The sequence below is a fragment of the Rattus norvegicus genome, chromosome 1, assembly GCF_036323735.1.
Source record: "Rattus norvegicus strain BN/NHsdMcwi chromosome 1, GRCr8, whole genome shotgun sequence".
Taxonomy (NCBI): domain Eukaryota; kingdom Metazoa; phylum Chordata; class Mammalia; order Rodentia; family Muridae; genus Rattus; species Rattus norvegicus.
This window is the reverse complement of record NC_086019.1, coordinates 265,320,703-265,341,074: the sequence shown is the minus strand read 5'-3', so window position 1 is coordinate 265,341,074 and position 20,372 is coordinate 265,320,703. Positions and strand designations below refer to the sequence as shown.

Below are 20,372 nucleotides of genomic sequence, written 5' to 3'. Positions count from 1 at the left end.
GGAGGGTTTATTTTGGATCACAGGTTAGGGGTACAGCCTTCCATGGTGGGGAAGTCAAGGTGCCAGGTGGCTGAAGCACTGGTCTCATCGGATTCGCAGTCAGGAAGAATAGAGGGATGAGTAGACATTAGCACTTGGCTTGCCTTCTCCATTTTAGAAAGTCTAGGTCTGAAGCCAGCAAACGGTGAACTCCCCTCAATGAACCCAGTCAACATATCCTCTCCTTACATTCATGTGCAGAGGGAAAAACACACCCCCCCAAGTGTGCCTGGAGGCTGGTCTCCTAGATGAGTACAGAAGTTGTGTTGACAATTGGCACCATTGCATCGGAATCTACGAGGTAAAGGCCAAAAGGAATCAGGCGTTCAAGCCACCCCTGACTGTGGAAAGGTTGAGGCCAGGCTGGGATCGATGAGATCCTGTCTCAAAATAATCTGGAAAGTGTATGCCCACTGGGCCTAACATTGTGGTATCTGAGGCCTATGGAGAATAGCAATGTGCCCAAAGTCTCATGGCTGATCCACAGCCAGATTTAAATTAAAGTTAGTTTCAGTACAACCACCGTGTCTCTCTAGTTCAACAATGCTCAATTGCTTGAAATGGTTCTTTCCATTGCTTTAACTGGCTCCTTACACACACACACACACACACACACACACACACACACACACACACACACAAGAGAACATAACCAATCAACCCCACTGAATGTCTAGCCTGCTACTTAACAGCCCTCACTGTTCCTGGACCTTGGTTACCAATGGAGACAGAGTGCCGCGATGCCCAGAGATGGAAAATTCAGTTACATGGGACTTTGAGTCAAACGTGTGTGTGTGTGTGTGTGTGTGTGTGTGTGTGTGTGTGTGTCTGAACTTGAGCTCTTGGTTACATGGAGTCTTGGAAGATGCTGGAAGCCCTGTGGCTGGTGGAGCAAAGTTTAGAACAGGGAGAAAGTTGAGTTCATTTTGCCTTTTCCAGCTGACGAGGGGATGGCAAGTTGGCACAGGAAGCTGGGAGGAAGCGCTCCACCATAGAGACATATGATAATGAGGCAGGATTGAATGCAGACACTTGACTGGAAAGGCAACCCAGGCAGCGATGGTGAGGAGGACGCTCTCTATCCGAGCCTGATTACCAAGCACGCTGCCTCATGTGTCTTCCCAGTGTTCTGTAATAGTCTTTATATCTGTGGCTTCTGAAAAATCAACTTTTGGCACAGTGGCTGTTCTATATTTCCCATTAAAAATGGAATTGTCTTTTTATTTCTTCTTTTGAATATGCCAACACTGGTTCCTTGGCCAGGTTTCGCCTCACTTATCTGAGAGCCAAGTCAAGACCCTCTTTGCTTGCTTATTAGTCTCCAGTGGCTGCTTCTCCCCCGCTATGAAAATGTCCCCAGAGAAGGCCACCTTTCCAGGGATGAGGCTCTAGGTTGAAGATAAGGCCACAGTCTTCCAGAAGCAATAAAGTTTCCTTCCATAAACATAATAAAGTAGGAAAGGGGGGGTGGGGGGGAGACGGGAATAGAAAACTGGTTTCCTGAGTTAGCCTCGAAAGATTCCAAACTGACATTTGAAGGAGACAGGGTTGATTGCCACGTCGATTTATCTCTTTCTCCACTGTCGGACTCGTTTTGCTTTTCTTTCAGGTGTTTACAGATAAGAGTCTTTCAGGGGGCTCACTGAACCCCTCTGATAGTCCCACAAATTGGAGGGCAGATTGGCTAATCTTGACTGTGCTATTAAGGATTCCCATGAGGGGGTGGTGGTGCCTGGAGAGATGGCTCAGCGGTTAAGAGCATGGACTGCTCTTCCAGAGGTCCTGAGTTCAATTCCCAGCAACCACATGGTGGCTCACAACCAACTCTAATGAGATCTGATGCCCTCTTCTGGTGTCTGAAGACAGCGACAGGGCACTTATATATAACAAATAAGTAAGTGTATAAATACATAAATAAAAAGTGAGCCTGGTCTTAGTTTTAAAGAAGGATTCCCACTCCACACCCCTTCTTTGTGGTTAGGGAGACGCTCCATGCAAGGTGCTTTCTACACAGCTTGAGACCCGAGTACAGATGTGTACCACGTATGTGCCTAAGAAGACCATGGTGACACATGTCTATAATTTTAGTGCTTCCTGGGGTGGGGTCAGGGATGGGAGCTCTTGGGATCTCCCAGCTACTACTCTTCCTGAGTTGGTGAGATTTGTGTCCAATGAAAGATTCTGTTAAAAAAATAGCTGGCAAGTGAAAGATGCCCTCCATTAACTGCAGTCCTCTACATGTGTAGATACATGCAAACACATAAATGTGTGCGTGCTTGTATACACAAGTACATACACATACATATACACATACACAAACATATAAAATCACATGAAGTACACACACCTACACATGCACACACCACCCACATGTACAAAACTCAAACACACAGGTCTGCACACGTGCACTTGCCACTCACACATTTAAAGAGCATGAAACAGAGGAGATGCAGTGAGTCCCACAGTTGGTGAGGGTCCCGGGGAGGGGTGGACTCAGCAAAGGCTTCAGATCACCAGGGAAGGAGAAGCCATTCAGTTAGGGGACTGCACAAGGATGTTCAAGGCCTCTCCATTTGGGCAGACCCCTACCTCTACTGTAATGTTGACACTCCCTCTCACTGGATGTATGAACGCAAGAAGAACATGGTGACACATGTATGCACAGTATACAGTGAACCTACAGAGGATGACATGTTATGTGGTGGGAGGCACTGTGGACCACAGAGTGTTATAAAGTTAGACCAACAAGAGTGGGATGTGGCCTTGTCCTAGAGGAGCCTCCAGTGTGAACAGTCTTGAGGAGACTGAGGGTGGTGTAGGGGAAGAGTGGGTGTGGCCACATGGAAGCCTGGCGTCTTCGCTTTCAGTCCTGGTTATTTGACTTGGTTTGAGCCAATCCGATGATATGAATACCCCAATTCTCCAGCCTCCTGCCTCTCTTCTCTTGCAGTAGGACTTACCAGTTCATTTTAGCCAGAGATGGTTCACGGCCCACCTCTTGGTTCTTTGCTGACTTTGGGATTGGCTCTAAGGTTGACCCCGAAACCTCATTGTCCTTTCCCCTTCTGCCTTCCCTCCTTCCTTCCCTCCTTCCTTCCTTTCTTCCTCCCTTCCTTCTTTCCTTCCTTCCTTCCTTCCTTCCTTCATTCCTTCCTTCCTTCCTTCCTCCTTCTCCCTTGTTCTTGCTCACTTTCCTGGGCCCCACTGACTCCTGTGGAAATAGTCTGGTCTATTTTGTCACAAGAGTCAACAGCGTGCCCAGATGAATCCCAGACATGGGGAAGCCAGCAAAATGAGATGGCAGACCAACCTCTAGATGGCTGAAAGTGCAAGGAAATCCAGCTCAGATCAACTAGACCTGGTCTAGACCAGAAGAGTGCAGATTAAACTGCACCCAAGGAATTAATACCCAAATACGTGCTATTGATGGACATCTCCAAGGTGGGGTTATAACAACAACAGACACACAGGCTTGATTGACACTGGGTTGCTCATGGCGTTGGGGGTTAAGATACAGGGGCATTCCTCACTAGCCTTGTTAACTGCAGGGTATGGATGTCTTGACTGGAACTTCTTTGTCTCACTCTGGGTCTTAACACATCTGTCCTCTTTGTTTCCTCAAATCTTAAAATGAGGCTGCCTCTGCTCTGTCTTCCCACTGTGCCCAGCATAGAGCCCAGTGTATTGTTGCCATGTGTGACCGATGGAGTCTATCTGCGACCAAACCTCCTTGCCTTCTGATTGGCCCAGCTTGAAGCAGCATGAGCAGGGACCTTAGGAAGGACATAGGTGAGATTCGTACTGGAAAAAAAAATATCCCATGATCTTGTTACAAGTCTATAAAGTTGTCTGATTGTTTTCTTGGTAGAATGGGACTATCATCTGACAGGAAATCTGGTCCAGCTCTGGTAGACTGGACAAAACGTCTTTGGAGACATAGTTGGTAAAGTGCCTTTCTTGAAAGGAAGGGAACCTGAGTTCAACCTCCAGAATCCACATTTTATAAATCAGGAGTTGGGGTTACAAACTTATAATCCTAGTGCTGGGAAGGTAGAGTCAGCGTGATCCCTGGGGCCACTGATAAGCCTACTCAGACCACTGTTAAGTTCCAGACCTGTGAGAGACCCATCTCAGAATCCTCAGAAAGTTATATATCAGGTAGCTTGGCATGTGTGGCAATGAATATTACTGTGCCTCAAGGACAGGGGTAGACAAGGGCCAACTCCAGAGGTTGCCCTCTGACCTCCAGCACTGCAATGTGTGTGCAATGCCTTCATACATACATGGACGTACATATGTGTAATGTCACATGCACATGTGTGCAGCACATGCAAAGTGAGTTAGTGAGGGGGGAGGGAGGGAGAGAGGGAGAGAGAGAGAGAGAGAGAGAGAGAGAGAGAGAGAGAGAGAGAGAGAGAGAGTCTGTCTCAGGAACTGTGCCTGAGGTTGTCCTCTGGAGTCCACGGACATGCATGCACCCATACAAAGACTGATTTGGGTTTAAACTCAGATCGCCCGAGACTTCCTCTGAACTTCTGAGAACCTTGGGAAGAAAGTGTGACTCTTGGAAGCATTTCACATTATGCATGAAAAAGAAATCCTGTGGCCTTGCTCCTTTACCGGAGTCTAGGTAGAAATAACTGTGAAAAGTGTTAGGGGTATTCCAAATTAACACAAATAATTCTAATGGTAGGTTACTGCATATTCAATATTCAACACTTTCTGTGTGTCAGATACTCTACGAAGCTGTGTAACTGTCAACCTCCTCGGTGAAGGTGATCATTATTTGCATTCTACAGCTCAAAACTCTGAGGCAGAAGGGCATCCACATCCAGGTTCATCTAACTCCAAGTCCCATGCGCCCTCTCACGAACCTGGCATCTCGTGCGCAGTTCAGGTTAGAAAACCTTTGGCCTTTTGGCTTTCAGACGATGACCTGCTCAGGAAGTCTTCAGCTAGCACAGGCCCCTCGTCCCTTTCCAGGATTCCTGTGGTCCGTGGTGAGGGCCTCTTGGAAAGAGCTGGCGGTTGGTGCTGTGGGAACTCCACAGCTGCTCTGCTAAAGGAGTTTGCCAGATGTGTGGAATGGAATGAAAAATCCATGGAATGTCATCCCGGGTGGCTTCATCCATCACTGTGCCACAGCTGGCTCCTCTGAGGTGCCTCCCCCCAAACCCCAGCCCTGTCGGGCTGCCTGTGACATTTCCAGTCGTGCTGGCAGGCAACTACGGCTGAGCGCCTTGCTGGCAGGCAGCAGGACAGCTGATGGATGGGCACAGCCTGTGGTGCTGGGCAGAGCCAAGCCAGCTTTGAAGATGCATTTCCGCGGGCCTGCAGGCTCTGTGTCACCTGCTTCAGGGAGATGGGCAGAGCTTGTACTGTTTGATGGTCACCTCCTCTGCTACACACCGGGGACTGGGGACCAGGCACCTTCTGCTCCAGCAAGGCCCTTGCCATGTCCTGGCACTGGTAAGACCAACTGAGGAAGCAGGTTGCCTGAGGGCTTGAGAGGGGCGTCTCTTCAGCATGCTGCTGTCTGAGGGGAGCTTGGAGCTGATGAATCTCATCAAAGAACAGCCCCACGTGAGGATATGCCTTAAATCTGACGTCCTCAGTCCACAGCCAGAGGCCATCTGGAGATAGGCCCTGGCCAGGGCCTACCCGCTTCCATTGCTCCCTGACTCTCAGACCTTATCTGTATCGCTCTTGTAGGGGTTCGGTGTCTTGGTGTGCTCAGTCTCATGCTGTTCACTCTTCCCTAAGTTGTTTTCCAACTTAAGTCTTTGTCTTAAATGCCTCTGGTGTTGGGGCGGTCACTCCTTCTTCCCAAGAGTCCATTCAAAGTTTAGATAGTCTAATGTTAGGAAATTCTGTCTGTCTGTAGGCCAAATGATGCCTTGCTTTGTAATCTAGTCAACTAGAGCCGTATGGACACACTGAATGAACCCACTCTTTTCTTCAATCAGCTCATTGCCTAATTCCAGAACATCATGTGCAACATTCTGGAAGACAGTGGTAGAGTGCCTTGTGAAGATACTTCTTAAATCTTTCTTTTTCCTGTATGTGTGTGTGTGTGTGTGTGTGTGTGTGTGTGTGTGTGTGTGTGTGTGATATGTGTGGCATGTCTGTGTGGTGTGTGTGTGTGTGTGTGATATGTGTGGCATGTCTGTGTGGTGTGTGTGTGTGTGTGTGTGTGTGTGTGATATGTGTGGCATGTCTGTGTGGTGTGTGTGTGTGTGTGTGTGATATGTGTGGCATGTCTGTGTGGTGTGTGTGTGTGTGTGTGTGATATGTGTGGCATGTCTGTGTGGTGTGTGTGTGTGTGTGTGTGATATGTGTGGCATGTCTGTGTGGTGTGTGTGTGTGTGATATGTGTGGCATGTCTGTGTGGTGAGTGTGTGTGTGTGATATGTGTGGCATGTCTGTGTGTGGTGTGTGTGTGTGTGTGTGTGATATGTGTGGCATGTCTGTGTGGTGTGTGTGTGTGATATGTGTGACATGTCTGTGTGTGGTGTGTGTGTGTGTGAGATATGTGTGGCATGTCTGTGTGGTGTGTGTGTGTGTGTGATATGTGTGGCATGTCTGTGTGTGGTATGTGTGTGTGTGGCCTGTGTGTGTGTGTGTGTGTGTGTGTGTGTGTGTGATATGCATGGTATGTCTCTGTGTGGTATGTGTGTGTTCAGTATGTTTGTATGTATGGTATATTTGTGAGTGTGTGTGTTATATGTAGCATGTGTGTGTGTAGTGTGTGTGTGTGGTATGTGAGTGAGGTATGTTTGTGTGTGTGTAGTATGTGTGTGTGTGGTACATGAGTGAGGTATGTTTGTGTATGTGGTACATTTGTGTGTGTGGTGTGTGTGTGTGTGGTGTGTGATAGTGTGTTTAGTGTGTGGTGCTCGTGTGCATGCATTTTTGCACGTCTGTGGGCATGTGTATGTATGTATGCACATGGGTGCATGCGCATGTGGAAGACAGAGTGATCAAGAATCATCCTAAATTGTTTCCCACTTTGCTTGTTGAGGTAGGGTCTCTCAGTCAAACCCAGAGTTACAGCTAGTCTCACCAACCGCCTGCTCCAGGGATCCCTGCTCCCACCTTCCAAGGTGAGAATGACAAGGGGACACTCTGTCCATCTAGCATTCTCGTGGGTTTTGAATCTGTGCCTCATGCTTCAAGGTGAGCACTTTACTCACTGAGCTATCTTCCTGGACCATAAGACACTCTGGACACCTGAAACCGAGGTGCTTTGACACTTCTATGCCTGTGTCTCTCTCCTTGTCACCCCATAGCTTCTACAGCTATGTCTTATGGTCTTTCTACCTCCCTTTGCTGATGTTGGAGCAGGGTGATCTCGAGGCTGGAGAAATGATGCCCTTCCAGCCTTGGCCTTGGCTCTTCTCTGAACTCTATGAGTGCCAGGAGTCTAAATTGGGGCCTCTGAGCCTTTGCGTCTTTCTGCTTTGCTCTGGGGAAAGATGCAGAGTCCCTCTATGGTCCACGCTCACCTGGACACATGCTTCTATTCTATCCCATGAGGACATGGGGCGCAAGTCTGGGTCATCTGCTCTGAACTGCCACTGTCTCTCTGCCCATCCAGCACTCTGTCCTGGAGAAGGTTGATGGTGGATCAGGATTTGCACCAAGGAAGCTCGAATCACATCTGTCCTCTCCAAACACAGGCTGCCTGCTCTGGTCTTTTGATCGTGACCAACCCAGTCCCTTACCTGTGGGGATGTCTGCCTTTGCTCTCTTAGAATAGTGAGGAGTTTCTACCCCAAACTCAGAGCAGGCTGAAGGGTGTTATACTGTTTGGTCCACTGTAGTATGTCACTGGGCAGAAGAAACAGAGAGGGTTCAAGGTGACAGGGTGAGTCTAGGAGAGACAGGGCCTGTGAGGAACCAGCCAGTCCACTGGGCATGTCAGATACTCTACAATCTACCTGGATGCAATCGTTTTGTGGGGCTGTGGTTGTTTGTTTGTTTGTTTGTTTTGAGACAGGGTCTCTCGTAGTCTACCATCTTCAAACCTGCCATGAAGCTAACGCCGTTCTTGAACTCCCGATCTCCCACCTCCATTTCCCGGGTGTTGGGACTACAGGTGCATCCACCATGCCTAGTGTTGAATGCAATCCTAACACCAGGCCAATGCCGGACATGGCTTCCACCTCCGGTCTACCTGACTCTCGGTGCTGTGTGCCTTGTTATCGACCTGAGACTTCCTATGGAGTTTCTGGAAACCCTAAGCCCAAGTACAGTAGTGGAGGTGGTGGTCCTCGATGGGCAACAACCTGTCTGGTGTCTTGGCTTCCCTGTGGGGAATTGCTTGGCCACATTCTTTCTCTCTCCAGTCACGAATGGACAAGGAACCAGTTGCTTCCCTCATCTGGGCCTCGGTTTCTTTCTCTGTAGTTTCTCCCTTAGGTGGCAGAGACTGGCAGCTCAAGGCTGTGTGGAGGGCTATATGGCCTCAGTGTTTCTGGGTAAATTCTCAAGGGTTTCCGGGATGCCCTGAAACCAGCTGAGTCCCAAGGCCCTGTAAGTGCTGCTATATTCTGGCCCTTGGCTGGTGGAAGCCTGGGGTGAGGCCACACTCACCTGGGTCTGGAGGTGCAATGAATGGCATCAGTGAGAGCTGAAAAACAAAAGGGCACAGTGAGTGTGTGACGGAGCTGCAGGCTCCTTCCTCAGATCCACTCGGCCAGAAATTACCACTCCCCAGACACAGGCATGCCGGGAGTCTGCTGAGGGAGACTATTGGAAGATACTCCCTCTCCCGTGCGCACATCTTGACCCTTCGTCTCTGCAGACTCATGTCCCTCGCACACACCTGTTGGGACATGGCAGCCCGGGGATCTCTGCAATATTAACTGGGCAGTTGCTCCTGGATCATGAGTGGCATGGCTGCATTATGTTCCCATGACAACCCCGTTAACAGAGGAGGACACTTAAGACTTATGTTCTAGTCTAAGTCATTCTTGGGGTGACCACACCTGTAGTTTGGAAATGGGCAAATGCTTAAAGCTCTCCAGAGGTTTCCCAGTGTTCCTGGAGTAAAATACAAACACCTGCCCTGACATGCAAACCTCTTCCCACGCTCTTCCCTGCCCCTAGAGAACAGCTGTCATGTCTGGCTTCAGACGGGATCAAGCCCAGCTCCTCCCACCTGAGCCTCTGCACTGATAGTTCCTCAACCAGAAACCCTCTTTCACGCTCTTGACCAAGTCTCAGTACAGAGGCCCTGTCAGAACAGCACCTCACCTCCATTCATTTCTTCTCTGTGTGTGTGTGTGTGTGTGTGTGTGTGTGCAAGCACACACACATGTGAACACACATGTGCAGGTGGACATGTGTGAGGACATCCGTGTACACAGGTATGTTTGCACTTGTGTGGACACACATGTAGAAGCCAAAGGCTTGGCTAGACTGGATGGCCAACAGGGTCCAGAGATCATCCCATCCTCAGCTCCCCAAAGTTGAGACTCCAAGCATACACTACCACAGGCCACATTTGTACATGAACTCTAGGGCTCTAGTGCAGATCTGTGCACTTGCACTGAACTGTCTGTGATAACTCCCCGCTCAGGTCGTGGTTTTCTGTTGCACCTTAGTGGGGACTGGGCAGACGTCTCGTTACAGAGAAAGTGAAAGGACACATTGGGATGCAGCACAGTGAATCATTAAATAGCATCCTTGGTAGAAATGTGTCCTCGGGGGTGGAGTGGGTCCCCACTCTGCTTTCCAGATCAGAGGCCCTCCACAGGACACCTGTCTGGACCCCCTAGATCTCAACACCACTGAGATGATACTGCCCTAAGAGCAAAGGACGAGGGCTGGCTATTCTAGCTCAAGTGCAGGGTGTGACGCTGGGTTAGGGTATTGTTGAGATCACCGGGGGACCTAAATACAGATGCATTAGATAATGTCATGGTGTCAGTGTCGCTGCTAAATTTCCCAAGAGTGGATGGGGACATCGCACTTCTGTAGGACAGCATCTTTAGAGATGGGTTAGGGTGCTGTCTGCCCTCTATTTGGAAATGACAAGGAAACAAACAAAGGATACTCGGGAGAGTGAGTGCAAGTGTGGGGGAGACAAAGTGCATGGGGGAGGGGCTCCTGGCATCTCGTCCCCCTTTTCCTTAGGTTGGAATAGGAGGAAAGAGACAAAAAGGAAGAAGGGAAATGCTATCTGGAGTGTGTCTCTGTTTAATTACCTTGCAGTTATCCACCCCTGTTTTTATAGGGAACGAGATAGGGACATGTATTTCACTGGAGGTGGGGAGGGGTATTCTTAGGCCTAGGGAAATGAGAGTTATGAGGTGCCAGAAGAAAGGCTGGGGGTCCCTGGAGAGTGACTCCACCCCCGGTACAGCCAGTGGCTGCACCTTGGATCTGGTTCTCTGCTCAGTCCCATCTCCCCCATAGAACTTGTGGGGGACCCATGGTGTGTGTCCCTCCCTACATAGGAAGATACCACTTGGGCTTTTCAGTTCGAGCTGACTGGGATGGGCAGGCCTGGCTGCTGCCAGCCCTGAGTAGTGGGCAGGGCAGGAGAGATATCTTTTCTGAGCCAGCAGAGAAAAGCCCTATGTCACCTGTGCCAGAGTTTCAAATCTTGGCTGCACAGGGAGTCCGAGGGACAGCTGCTGTTGTTCTACTTAGAGCCAGCAGGTGGCAGACATGTCCTTTCTAGGCATGGCCGCTGAAGGAATTTAAACTGGAAATAGGCTTCCCAGCAGAACCAGTCTGGCCCCCTTGGAACCCACCTGCCCCCTTCCCCACGACCACACACACACACACACACACACACACACACACACACACACACACACCCTTCCCCCCAGTCCTCTGCTCCTGCAAGGTCTGTGTACACACACACACACACACACCCTTCCCTCCAGTCCTCTGCTCCTGCAAGGTCTGTGTACACACACACACACACACACACACACACACACACACACACACACACACACACACCCCCTTCCCCCCAGTCCTCTGCTCCTGCAAGGTCTGTGTACTCCCTGCCTGACTCTGCTCCCACTCAGGGAGAGGCTGCGGTGGCAGATGGAGGCACTCCGACACCTGGTTGGTATCCGGGTATCTACGTACTAACCCCCCTGTATCAGAAGCAGGCAGAATAGATACCATCTGTCTCCTTCTCCCCACAATTCTATTCCGATCTTCCTCAGGCAGGAAATAATAGGAGAGACCTTCCTCCTGGGACTGAAGAATCCAAAGATGAGACTCAGCGGAAGAAATGGTGTGTGTGAGGGAATAGCCAAGAAGCAGATGAGAAAACGGAGCTCTCTGCCGAATTTCGAAGAGCTGTCAGTGAGCCAGGGGTGGTGGTAAAATGATCCATATACACTGTCTTGATTATTCCCCATGGCCCTTCACCATTCCAACGCCATAATTATCAACCTTCACCCAGAGCATTAACATGGCCTTGGAATATGAACGTCCTCGGTCCATCAGAGTCCTGGCCACCAGGGAGAGAGATTAGGAGGTCACCGCATGACCGCACTGCAGTAGAAGGACGGAGACTCTCCTGGTTTGGTTTCTCTTGCTGTAGTCAATATGACCAAGAGCCACGCGGGAGAAAGGGTTAACTTGTCTCACATGACCCCATTGTTGGATATCACTGAAGGAATTGAGAGGAGTAGAGTCAGAACCCATGGAGGACCATGCTTGCTGGTCCCCGTCACACGTTCCGGGTTGGTTGCTGGTTTTTTTTGTTTTGTTTTTTGTTTTGTTTTGTTTTTTACATCTCCCAGAACCATCTTCCCAAGGATGGAACCATCCACAGTAAGCTGTTTCCTCACAGCAATCAACAGTCAAGAAAATGCCTCGCAGATTTGTCCACGGGGCAATCTGGGCGTGGGGAGGATTTCTCAGCCAAGGGTCCTTTCTCACAGGTGACTGTAGTTTGTGTCAAGTTGACAGAAATTACCCAGCATAGAGAAGACAGAAGGGCTCTTTAATCCCAAAGAAGCAGGTTTGGACTGAGGTGAGAAGACCAAAGACCCTGTTATTGGGACACTGCCTTAAAGTTCTGTCTGGAAAGGTCTAGGCTTGGGAGGTGGCAGTGGGAACCACAAGGCCACAGTGGCAGCTGGGGAGAGCATGAAAGGGTGTCTCAGCCAGTCCACTGTGGTGAACACATCTCAAGAAACATCTTCGCTAGTCATACGGAGTGTAAATCGCTGCCCATTTCTCCCTTGACCTCCATTCCTGGTTTCAGTGTGATTTAAACAATACCCACTCACAATTGGCTGGTCTCTCTTAAAGGACTGGGCATGGTCGCCTCTCCAGAGTGGAGAGAGAATGGTCAGCCATGGACTTAGAACAACTAGGACTACTCCAGCTCTGAAGCCTGGACACATCCCTTCTCTCCATTATTCTGGTTGTGTGTCCCTCGATGGGACAGGTGGCAGGTCTGCCTGTGTTTCCTGAGATCTCCTGTGCGGTTATCTATCCACAGTTGTACCTCATGCTCCTCCCACTGGGGATGGCCGAGCTTCTTGTTCCTCATCTGCAACAACGCTTGCATTCGCTACATTTGCATTGTCCCAGGGAAACACCTAGCAAGCAATTTAAAAGAGGGCGGGTTCGTTCTTGCTTGAAGTCTGTCAGGGTGGCTGAGGCAGTGTTGTCTCTGTAGTGGCAGGAGCTTGCCACACGCTTTGAGCAGATCCCAGCAAGAGCAGAGAGGGGATATACTTGGCCAGAACTAGGACTAGTCTATAATCTTCAATGGCTGCCTCTCATGGTCTATATCAACCAGCTAGAGCCCACATCTCAAAGGTTCTGTTTGTAACCTTTCACAAAAATATCACCAACTAGGGGACAAGTGTTCAAAATGAGCCCACGGGTCTGGGGTGCACTTCACATCAGAACCACACTTGTTACTTTCTATTGGAAGAAATGATTGAGATTGGTGGGAAGCCAACCATTTCTTTACCCACAAGCAGTCTCAGTTCTCTGGAATGTTCTCAGTGCTGCCTCAGTTGGTAGGCTCGGCATGGCCGTGCCTTGATGCTTAGGTGGGGAGGGAAGGCTTTTGTGGGGTGGATACCCCAAAGGAAGGTACTGCAGATGGATTCCTTCTTGAAGACCTGCAGGGAGCCCTTTATAGAGAGGAGCTAGACAGGCTTCAAATGAGGGGAGGAAGCTGACACCAGGGAGTGGCTCTTGAGAAATTTGGGAGGACTTTGGGGGCACACATGAGTTTATGTACTCTAGTTCTAACCCTCTGTTTCTAGCTCAGAGGGACTCCAAGAGGTTCCCCTGCTACAACTGCCTAGCTGCCTGAGAGCTATGTTTCACGTGACAAGAGCAGGCACAGATAGGCAGGGAAGACAAGAGAGCATTTCTGGATCTGGATCACTTCGGTTTAAAGTCTCTAGGTTTCACACTGTAGTGCATAGGGACCCTGTGGAGACCTGGGATCTGCAGGATCCCATGGGTGCAGGTGAGGCCAGAAAATGCATTCTTATCCCAGGGGTTGTTGGTGACTCTGACCTTTGTCCTTGTTTTTAGTGTGTGTGTGTGTGTGTGTGTGTGTGTGTGTGTGTATACATGCATGTGGAGGGCACAAGCTGATGTCAGGTGTCTCCTGAATTATAGTCAGTTCTCTTTAGCCCAGGAAACCGAGGGTTCATCCTTTTCCTGTACAGCTGTTGATTGGCGTCTTACCTCTGTTTCCTCAGTTATAAAGACTTCCTGGTTGGGGAAATGGTTTGGTCAGTAATGTGTTTGTCATGAGAGCGTAAAGACATGGATTCAATTCCCAAGAACCCACGTGGAAAGCTAGGCATGGTGGTAGCCTGTGCCTGTGGTCCCTCTAGCAAGGAATGGAGACAGCAGGATCCTTAGAGCTTGCCAGCCAGCCATCTTAGCTGAGCAGGTGAGCTCTAAACTCAGAGAGAGAGACCCTATCTCACGGAATAAGGAGGGAGCTTGGTATGGTAGCACACATCTTTAATTTTGGCAATTGGGAAGCAGAGGCAGATAGAGCTCTCTGGTTTCTAGGTTCCCTAGGGTTACATAGTGAGAAAAAAAAGAAACAGACGAAGAGTGACAGAGGAGGTATCTGACACCAACTTCTGGCCTCCATGTGCATGTACACTCATGCACACACGCATGCACGTACACTTGTACACACATGCATATACACTCTAGTGCACATGCATGCATACATACTCAAGAACACATGCATGCAGTACATTTGTGTACACATGCATGCATGTACACTCACATACACACATGCATGTACACACATACACAGGCATGCATGTACACTCATGTACACACATGTATATATACTTGTGCACACATGCATGTACACTCATGTGCACATGCACATACACCCATGCACACATGCCTGCATGTGCACTCACATACACACATGCATGTACACACACCCAGGCATGCATGTACATCCAAGTACACACACATGCATGTATACTCACATACACACTCAGGTACACAATGCATGTACATGTGAGTGCATGTACATTCACATACACACAGGCATGTACACACATGTATGCATGTACACACATTTACATACACACAGGAAAGTAATAAAAATAAATCTTGAAAAATAAAGTAGGCAAAGGTAAGTCTGTTTAACAAATGTATTAAGACATCAGTGTAGGCTATGGCCGAATGTCTGAAGCAGATTCAGCCATATCTGAAGTTTAATTACTTGGTTGTCTGGCATGACTGATTCTTCTGAAGGGAAGCTTCCTGGGCTGAAGGGAGGCTAGCTACCAGGAGGAACCAACTTCACCTCTTAGTGGAAGCCGGAATTAAGGTGGCAGTCTAGCCTGACACCTCTGGATCCACATCAAACAGACCTGTCATCCTTAGGGTAGATAGAGCCTGTTGTGACCACCCACCGATGTCACCTTCCGTACACACCTTGAAACTGGCTTTGGGTAGATGTGTTTCAGTCCAGCTCTCTGACCTGCCATGGGCGCCATCTTGGACAGGTTACCTTGTCTCTGTAGCTTTATGAAATTATTTATGAAATTGACTGTGGCCCCACCTCATGGGCTTATCAGGAAGTTCAAACCACAAGAAGTGTGTGGTAAAAGCCAGTAAATGTTGGTGGCACTGTTACGAGATATCAGTGTCAACAAGTTTATATTATTGCTGTTACTTTCAAATTACTCGGTGTGCAGTGTGGGAGGGGTGGGCCCAGGAGAGCCCTCTCAGCACTGAGTCCTCCAGGACCTCCTTTGTTGGGTTGATCACAGGAAGTCACACAGCCCCTCCCTCGCTACTTTTCCCTGGGATCTTTGCCAAACCCTAAGCCGGGAAACTTTGTTATATTAATTATGAAGAGAAAACATGTTTTATTTAAAAATCCCGGCTGCTGGGTTTTCTGCCATGCTGTTTCTCTGTGACAGCAGAATTCCTTTTGCATCTGGGAAACCCTAATGCATTTAGAATATAAATATATCTGTGCTTACACACACATGTGACTCCAGCGACCTGATTTCCCTAAATACCAGTGTACACTGCAAAGCCAACGAGATGGACTCCTGCTTGCAATCAAGTTCTTGTCTTTATGGGAATTTTTTCCCCCTTGAATTTACGAGAAGTTTCGGGGGGATTCAATCTCTCCCCTTTTCCAGAGATCTTTTCCTGGATTAGAGAAGAGGGGACCCCCAGGTATGAAAAATCTGCATTCCATGGAGTTGGGGTTTGGCCCCCAAAGGGGCTTCCTTACAGGTCCTACCCTGGAGCCCACGGGGATTTGAGTGCTGAGACTGGGGACTGGCCCATTCCAAAATGGCATTACTACTTCACCATCTATGATGTGTTTGAGCAAGAACCATCTAAGTCTATCTCTGCATGCTGGTCTCTCCTTCCTCCCCTCTCTTCCTCCTTCCCCCTTTCCATCAACCAATAAGGTGATGAGGGAAACAGAGGTGGTCCATAGGCATCGCCTCAGTGGTGCAGTGTGGACAGCAACGTGCGCTCGCTGTTTCCAGAATATGCAACTTTTGTGAGACCTTGGGAATCAATATCTCTATTTGAGACGTTCCGCTTCTTAAACGCTGCCTGGCAACTCAAAGACAAAGAAAATGCACTGTGCTGTCTGACCTTCTTGACAACAAGCAAAACTAGGCTGTGAGCAGAAGCGTGCACTCCAAGCTCCCAACGTGCACTCTCTCGTCTACACAGGCCGTTTCTGTGGTTCCGCACCTAGGAGGACTCCAGAAGTCAAACAGTACGGATTTGTAAGCAAACTGAGCATTTTGCCCACACGTCCCTTTTGTGCGGTAATGGAGAAACCAGCATCTTCACGGAAGCAGGACAGGGCTTACAAGTATTGCTCTCTTGTTCTGACCCCTAGAGAGGTAGAATTTCGTTGTGGTCAAGCCCAGTGTACTGCCCTCCCCCGCCCCAACGTTCTGAGAATCACTGTTGAAGAGATTTCTAAGACAGTGCCTGGCTTTCGGACAGCTGGGTGGTCTTCCTGTAAGGATGGGGGTCAGACAGACTCTGTCTGAGGTCTGGCACAAGAGAGTCCAGCAGCTCTGCTCTGGTCCTGTTTCTCCTCTGGAGACCAGGAAAAATGTCACACAGCCATGCTGGGGATAGACCCTGAAAATGATTTGTAAACTAAGAAACACAAGGCAGTCCAGAGCAGGCATGGAGGATGCCTGGAGCTCACCGCCATGGAATCTGAGAATTAATTTCTAAATAAAGTCTCAGGCTGGGGCCAGGGAGATGCTTAGCAGGGAAAGGGGTTTGGTAACAAGTCTGACGATTTGAGTTCAATCCCCGGCTGTCATAGGGTAGAAGGAGATACCTGATCCTCACAGGTTGTCCTTCTGTCTACACACATGCACACACACGCACACACATGCACACACATACACATGCACACACATATGCACATACACACATGCACACACACATAAACAACATACACATACAGACACGTAAACAACATACACACACATACACATACAATACACATATACACACATATTAACAATACAAATATATATACACACAATACACACACATAAGCAACACACATATACACACACATACACACACATAACAACACATATACATACATATATACACACATACACACACATATACACACACATACACACACATACACACACATGCAGAATGATGAAGATGATTATGATAAATGCGTTCTAAGAAGAGCCTCTGATGTATGTGACCCTAAGAACAATTAGCATGACGCCTACAGCATCACTGATGCTAAGACTCCCTTCTTTCAGCTTCAGAGGCACATGGAGCCCATTAGTCCTTACCCTGCAAATGACCTTGTGTCTCTAGCAAGGTGGCTCCTGAGACCACAAGCACCAAGAATCTTGTACTTAGGGACTCAGGCCTGTCCCCTAAAGGTTTAAAGCCTAACAGTGTCATTTCCCAGCTATAGGGATTGGGGCCATGTTATCCAGGTCTGTATGTGTAAAATGTGAATGGTCACAGTACCTATGGCTTGGGGCTCTTTTGGCAGTGAGCCAAGCCAGAGCAAACTTAGGGGCTAGCATTGGGGACTGGCTCTACCACGTGCTATCCATCACCATCATCACCATCACCACCATCACCATCATCACCATCACCACCATCACCACCATCACCATCATCACCATCACCATCATCACCATCATCACCATCACCACCATCACCACCATCACCATCATCACCATCATCATCATCATCATCGTCGTCGTCGTATTATTATTGATACGGATCTGGCTGCATAGGACAAGCTGGCCCATGTAGCTCGCTCTATAGCCAAGAGTGGCCTGGAATTCATAGTCCTCCTGCTTCCACCTCTTGAGAGCTGAGAGACAACTGGTTATTATTTTTAGCTATGTGTGTAGCAGAGGCCACTCAACCCTTCAGGCTATGTGGCTTTGTCCCGATGAAACCCGAAACTCTTCCAACTTGGCTACTTTGCCCTAGATGCAGTGTGCCAGCCCGTGAAACATGAAAAGACTTCTCAATCACCTGTTTGGCACACATCTGGGTAAGCAAACATGTGAAAACTAGGAGTCCTCTCTTCTGAATTGACTAAGTGCACTGCCCACAGGCTAGCCCTCATATGTTTTCTTTTAGGCATTATTGACTTACAGTTTCATTGATAACCAGAAAATTTCCCTGGATCTTACAAAAATCAAAAAACAAAAACAAAACAACAACAAAAATAAACAGTGTGTGGGAAGGTTAGGTTGGGGAGGATAGTATCCTTTTGTAAACATGAAACATTGTGTCAACCCTTCCTGCCTGCGAACTTTAGGCTCAGTTGTTTTCCAAGGGTGTTCTCTCTGGGCCTCTGATAATTTTCACCACCTTTTTGTCCACCTGTGGGATAGCTGCTCTTTCCTAGGCCCGGGTTCCCACCAAGAAATGACAAGATCAGATCACGGGGCTTGATAGCTATCTATAATTGCAGCCACCACCCCACGGTTTGGGAAGACAACCCTTTTCTCCAGCAAATCACTTGGCCACTGAACCTGGGACTCTGGAAGGCAGCTGAGCTGGGTGTACTGGCTGACAGGTGAGGTGTAACCATTTCTCTTATGGACATGCTAGTAAGCGGGGCTGTAATTCAATTCCATTCCCTTGGGAAATTCCTCATAGGGAAATCCAATCCAAAAGTGCTTAACCGGCTACAAGAAGTTTACAATGACTCCTACCCTCCCCCAGCTCTCTTCCTCATCTCTTTATCAAACAGGTTACGCTCTGAGGTTTTATACAGAAGTTACTCTCATTCTGGGCCCTTTCTCTGAGAACTGACTCTAGGGTGTGGATGGCTCCCCAGTAAAGAGTTTGCCTACCACACGATAAAGACCTTGGGTTTGAGCAGCAGCAGCAGCAGCACCAAGGAAAACAAAAGCAGAAAGAAGGAGCCAAGGTTTACTGGAAGCCGCCATGACTGCACCCTTTTGTTGTCATGACCAAATGAGAGCAGTTGGTTGCTGGCGATTCCTTGGAGGCTCGGGGGACATTATTATGGCTGTGTATGCTGCGGTTGTGCTGTGACAAACTCAAGACTGTTCCTGGATCCAAGGCTCAACACTGAAGCCTCAGTCTATAGCCAGCATGAAAACCCCAGGAAACTACTCGCTGCTTAGATGGGCCAGCATCTCCACCTCATTCAACCCAGAGGTCTCAGTCCCCTGGTCAAAGCTCCCTTACAGCATTTCCCTTTGTCTCCCACAAGCTCCCTTGGACCCTAAGACTAATCGATCTTCCCTGTCTCATCTACTGTGGGCATGGGGAAAAGAAGACTAAGTGTTAACTACAAGGCTTCTCCACACATGAAGACAGCTAAGTAAATCCTTTGCTGGGCTCCTTTCAGCCACCAGGGTATCCACCTTGTCCTGCCGAGGCCAAAGCTCAGGAGTTCTTGTCTTAGTGTCAGTCCCAGATGGCTAGATAATCTGACGTGTGAACTAAGGCTGGTACCCTAATCTTTTCTCCTAGGGACAGAGTATGCAGCTTTCCACGACTTCTCAGAGGATTTCATCCATGCTACCGAGTAGTTGGATGCCCTAGTCACCTCTGTGGGAACGACTTCACGGAGGCTCTGCCATAAGAGCTCATGTCACCACGCACATGTCATTATGAGACGGACTGCCCAGACGTTCCGTGATACAGCCTGTGAAGCTCCTGTGGTCAGGACACAGGCAACTTGTCCTTTCCCAATATAAGATTGTCCTTGCTTCTAACCCAGATGATCTGATTTCTGCTAAAAATCCCCAGAGCCTCTCAATCATAGAGAGGTGAGGCGACCGCTTACCCCGATGGCTGAGTTCCCCACTAGGGCGATTAGCAGCAGAACACGGAACACCAACATCACGACAGACATCTGTGCGGTGGAAGGCGTCTCCCCTTGATCCCTCTACAGTTTCTCTTCTTGCCTATCCCTTTTGGGGGTGGGGGCGGGGGCGGGGATGTCAGTCCCTGGGGATTCCGGAACAAATGGAGAGAATGCAAATTATTAACTAGGCATCAAATACTGTTTAATGTTTCGCGAACCCACTATCTTCATTAAACAAACGGGCAACGTGGGGGTTGGGCAGAGTCAAGGGGTGCCTTGTCTGCCGCAGGGGAAAAAAAGTCTCCAAAGATAGCGGCCAAAATAAAGAGCCCCGTGGCTTGCCGGTGCAGGTAGGAGCTAGGGGATGCTCAGTGCTGTAGGTCTGGATGCACGGGTGACGCCTCAGCCACAGGATAAAGAACTCCAGATCGAGCAAGGACCTCTGCCACCCCTGAGGTTACTGCTAGATTTCTGATCTTCAAGTCTCAACCAGAAGTAA

General features: G+C 48.9%; 1 protein-coding gene across 2 annotated transcripts in view; it reads right to left on the bottom strand.

The window, feature by feature from the left end:
- Habp2 (hyaluronan binding protein 2) overlaps positions 1 to 19,991 on the bottom strand; it is a 34,292-nt gene extending 14,301 nt beyond the window's left edge. Inside the window, exons 1-2 of one of the 2 annotated variants that reach the window (XM_006231633.5) lie at positions 19,853 to 19,991; positions 8,635 to 8,671 (exon numbers count right to left, since the gene is read on the bottom strand). In XM_006231633.5, the coding sequence (XP_006231695.1) occupies positions 8,635 to 8,671; positions 19,853 to 19,921 (106 nt within the window). In that variant the 5' untranslated portion in view covers positions 19,922 to 19,991. 2 annotated transcript variants of the gene reach the window in all.
- Between the last annotated feature and the right edge of the window lie 381 nt (positions 19,992 to 20,372).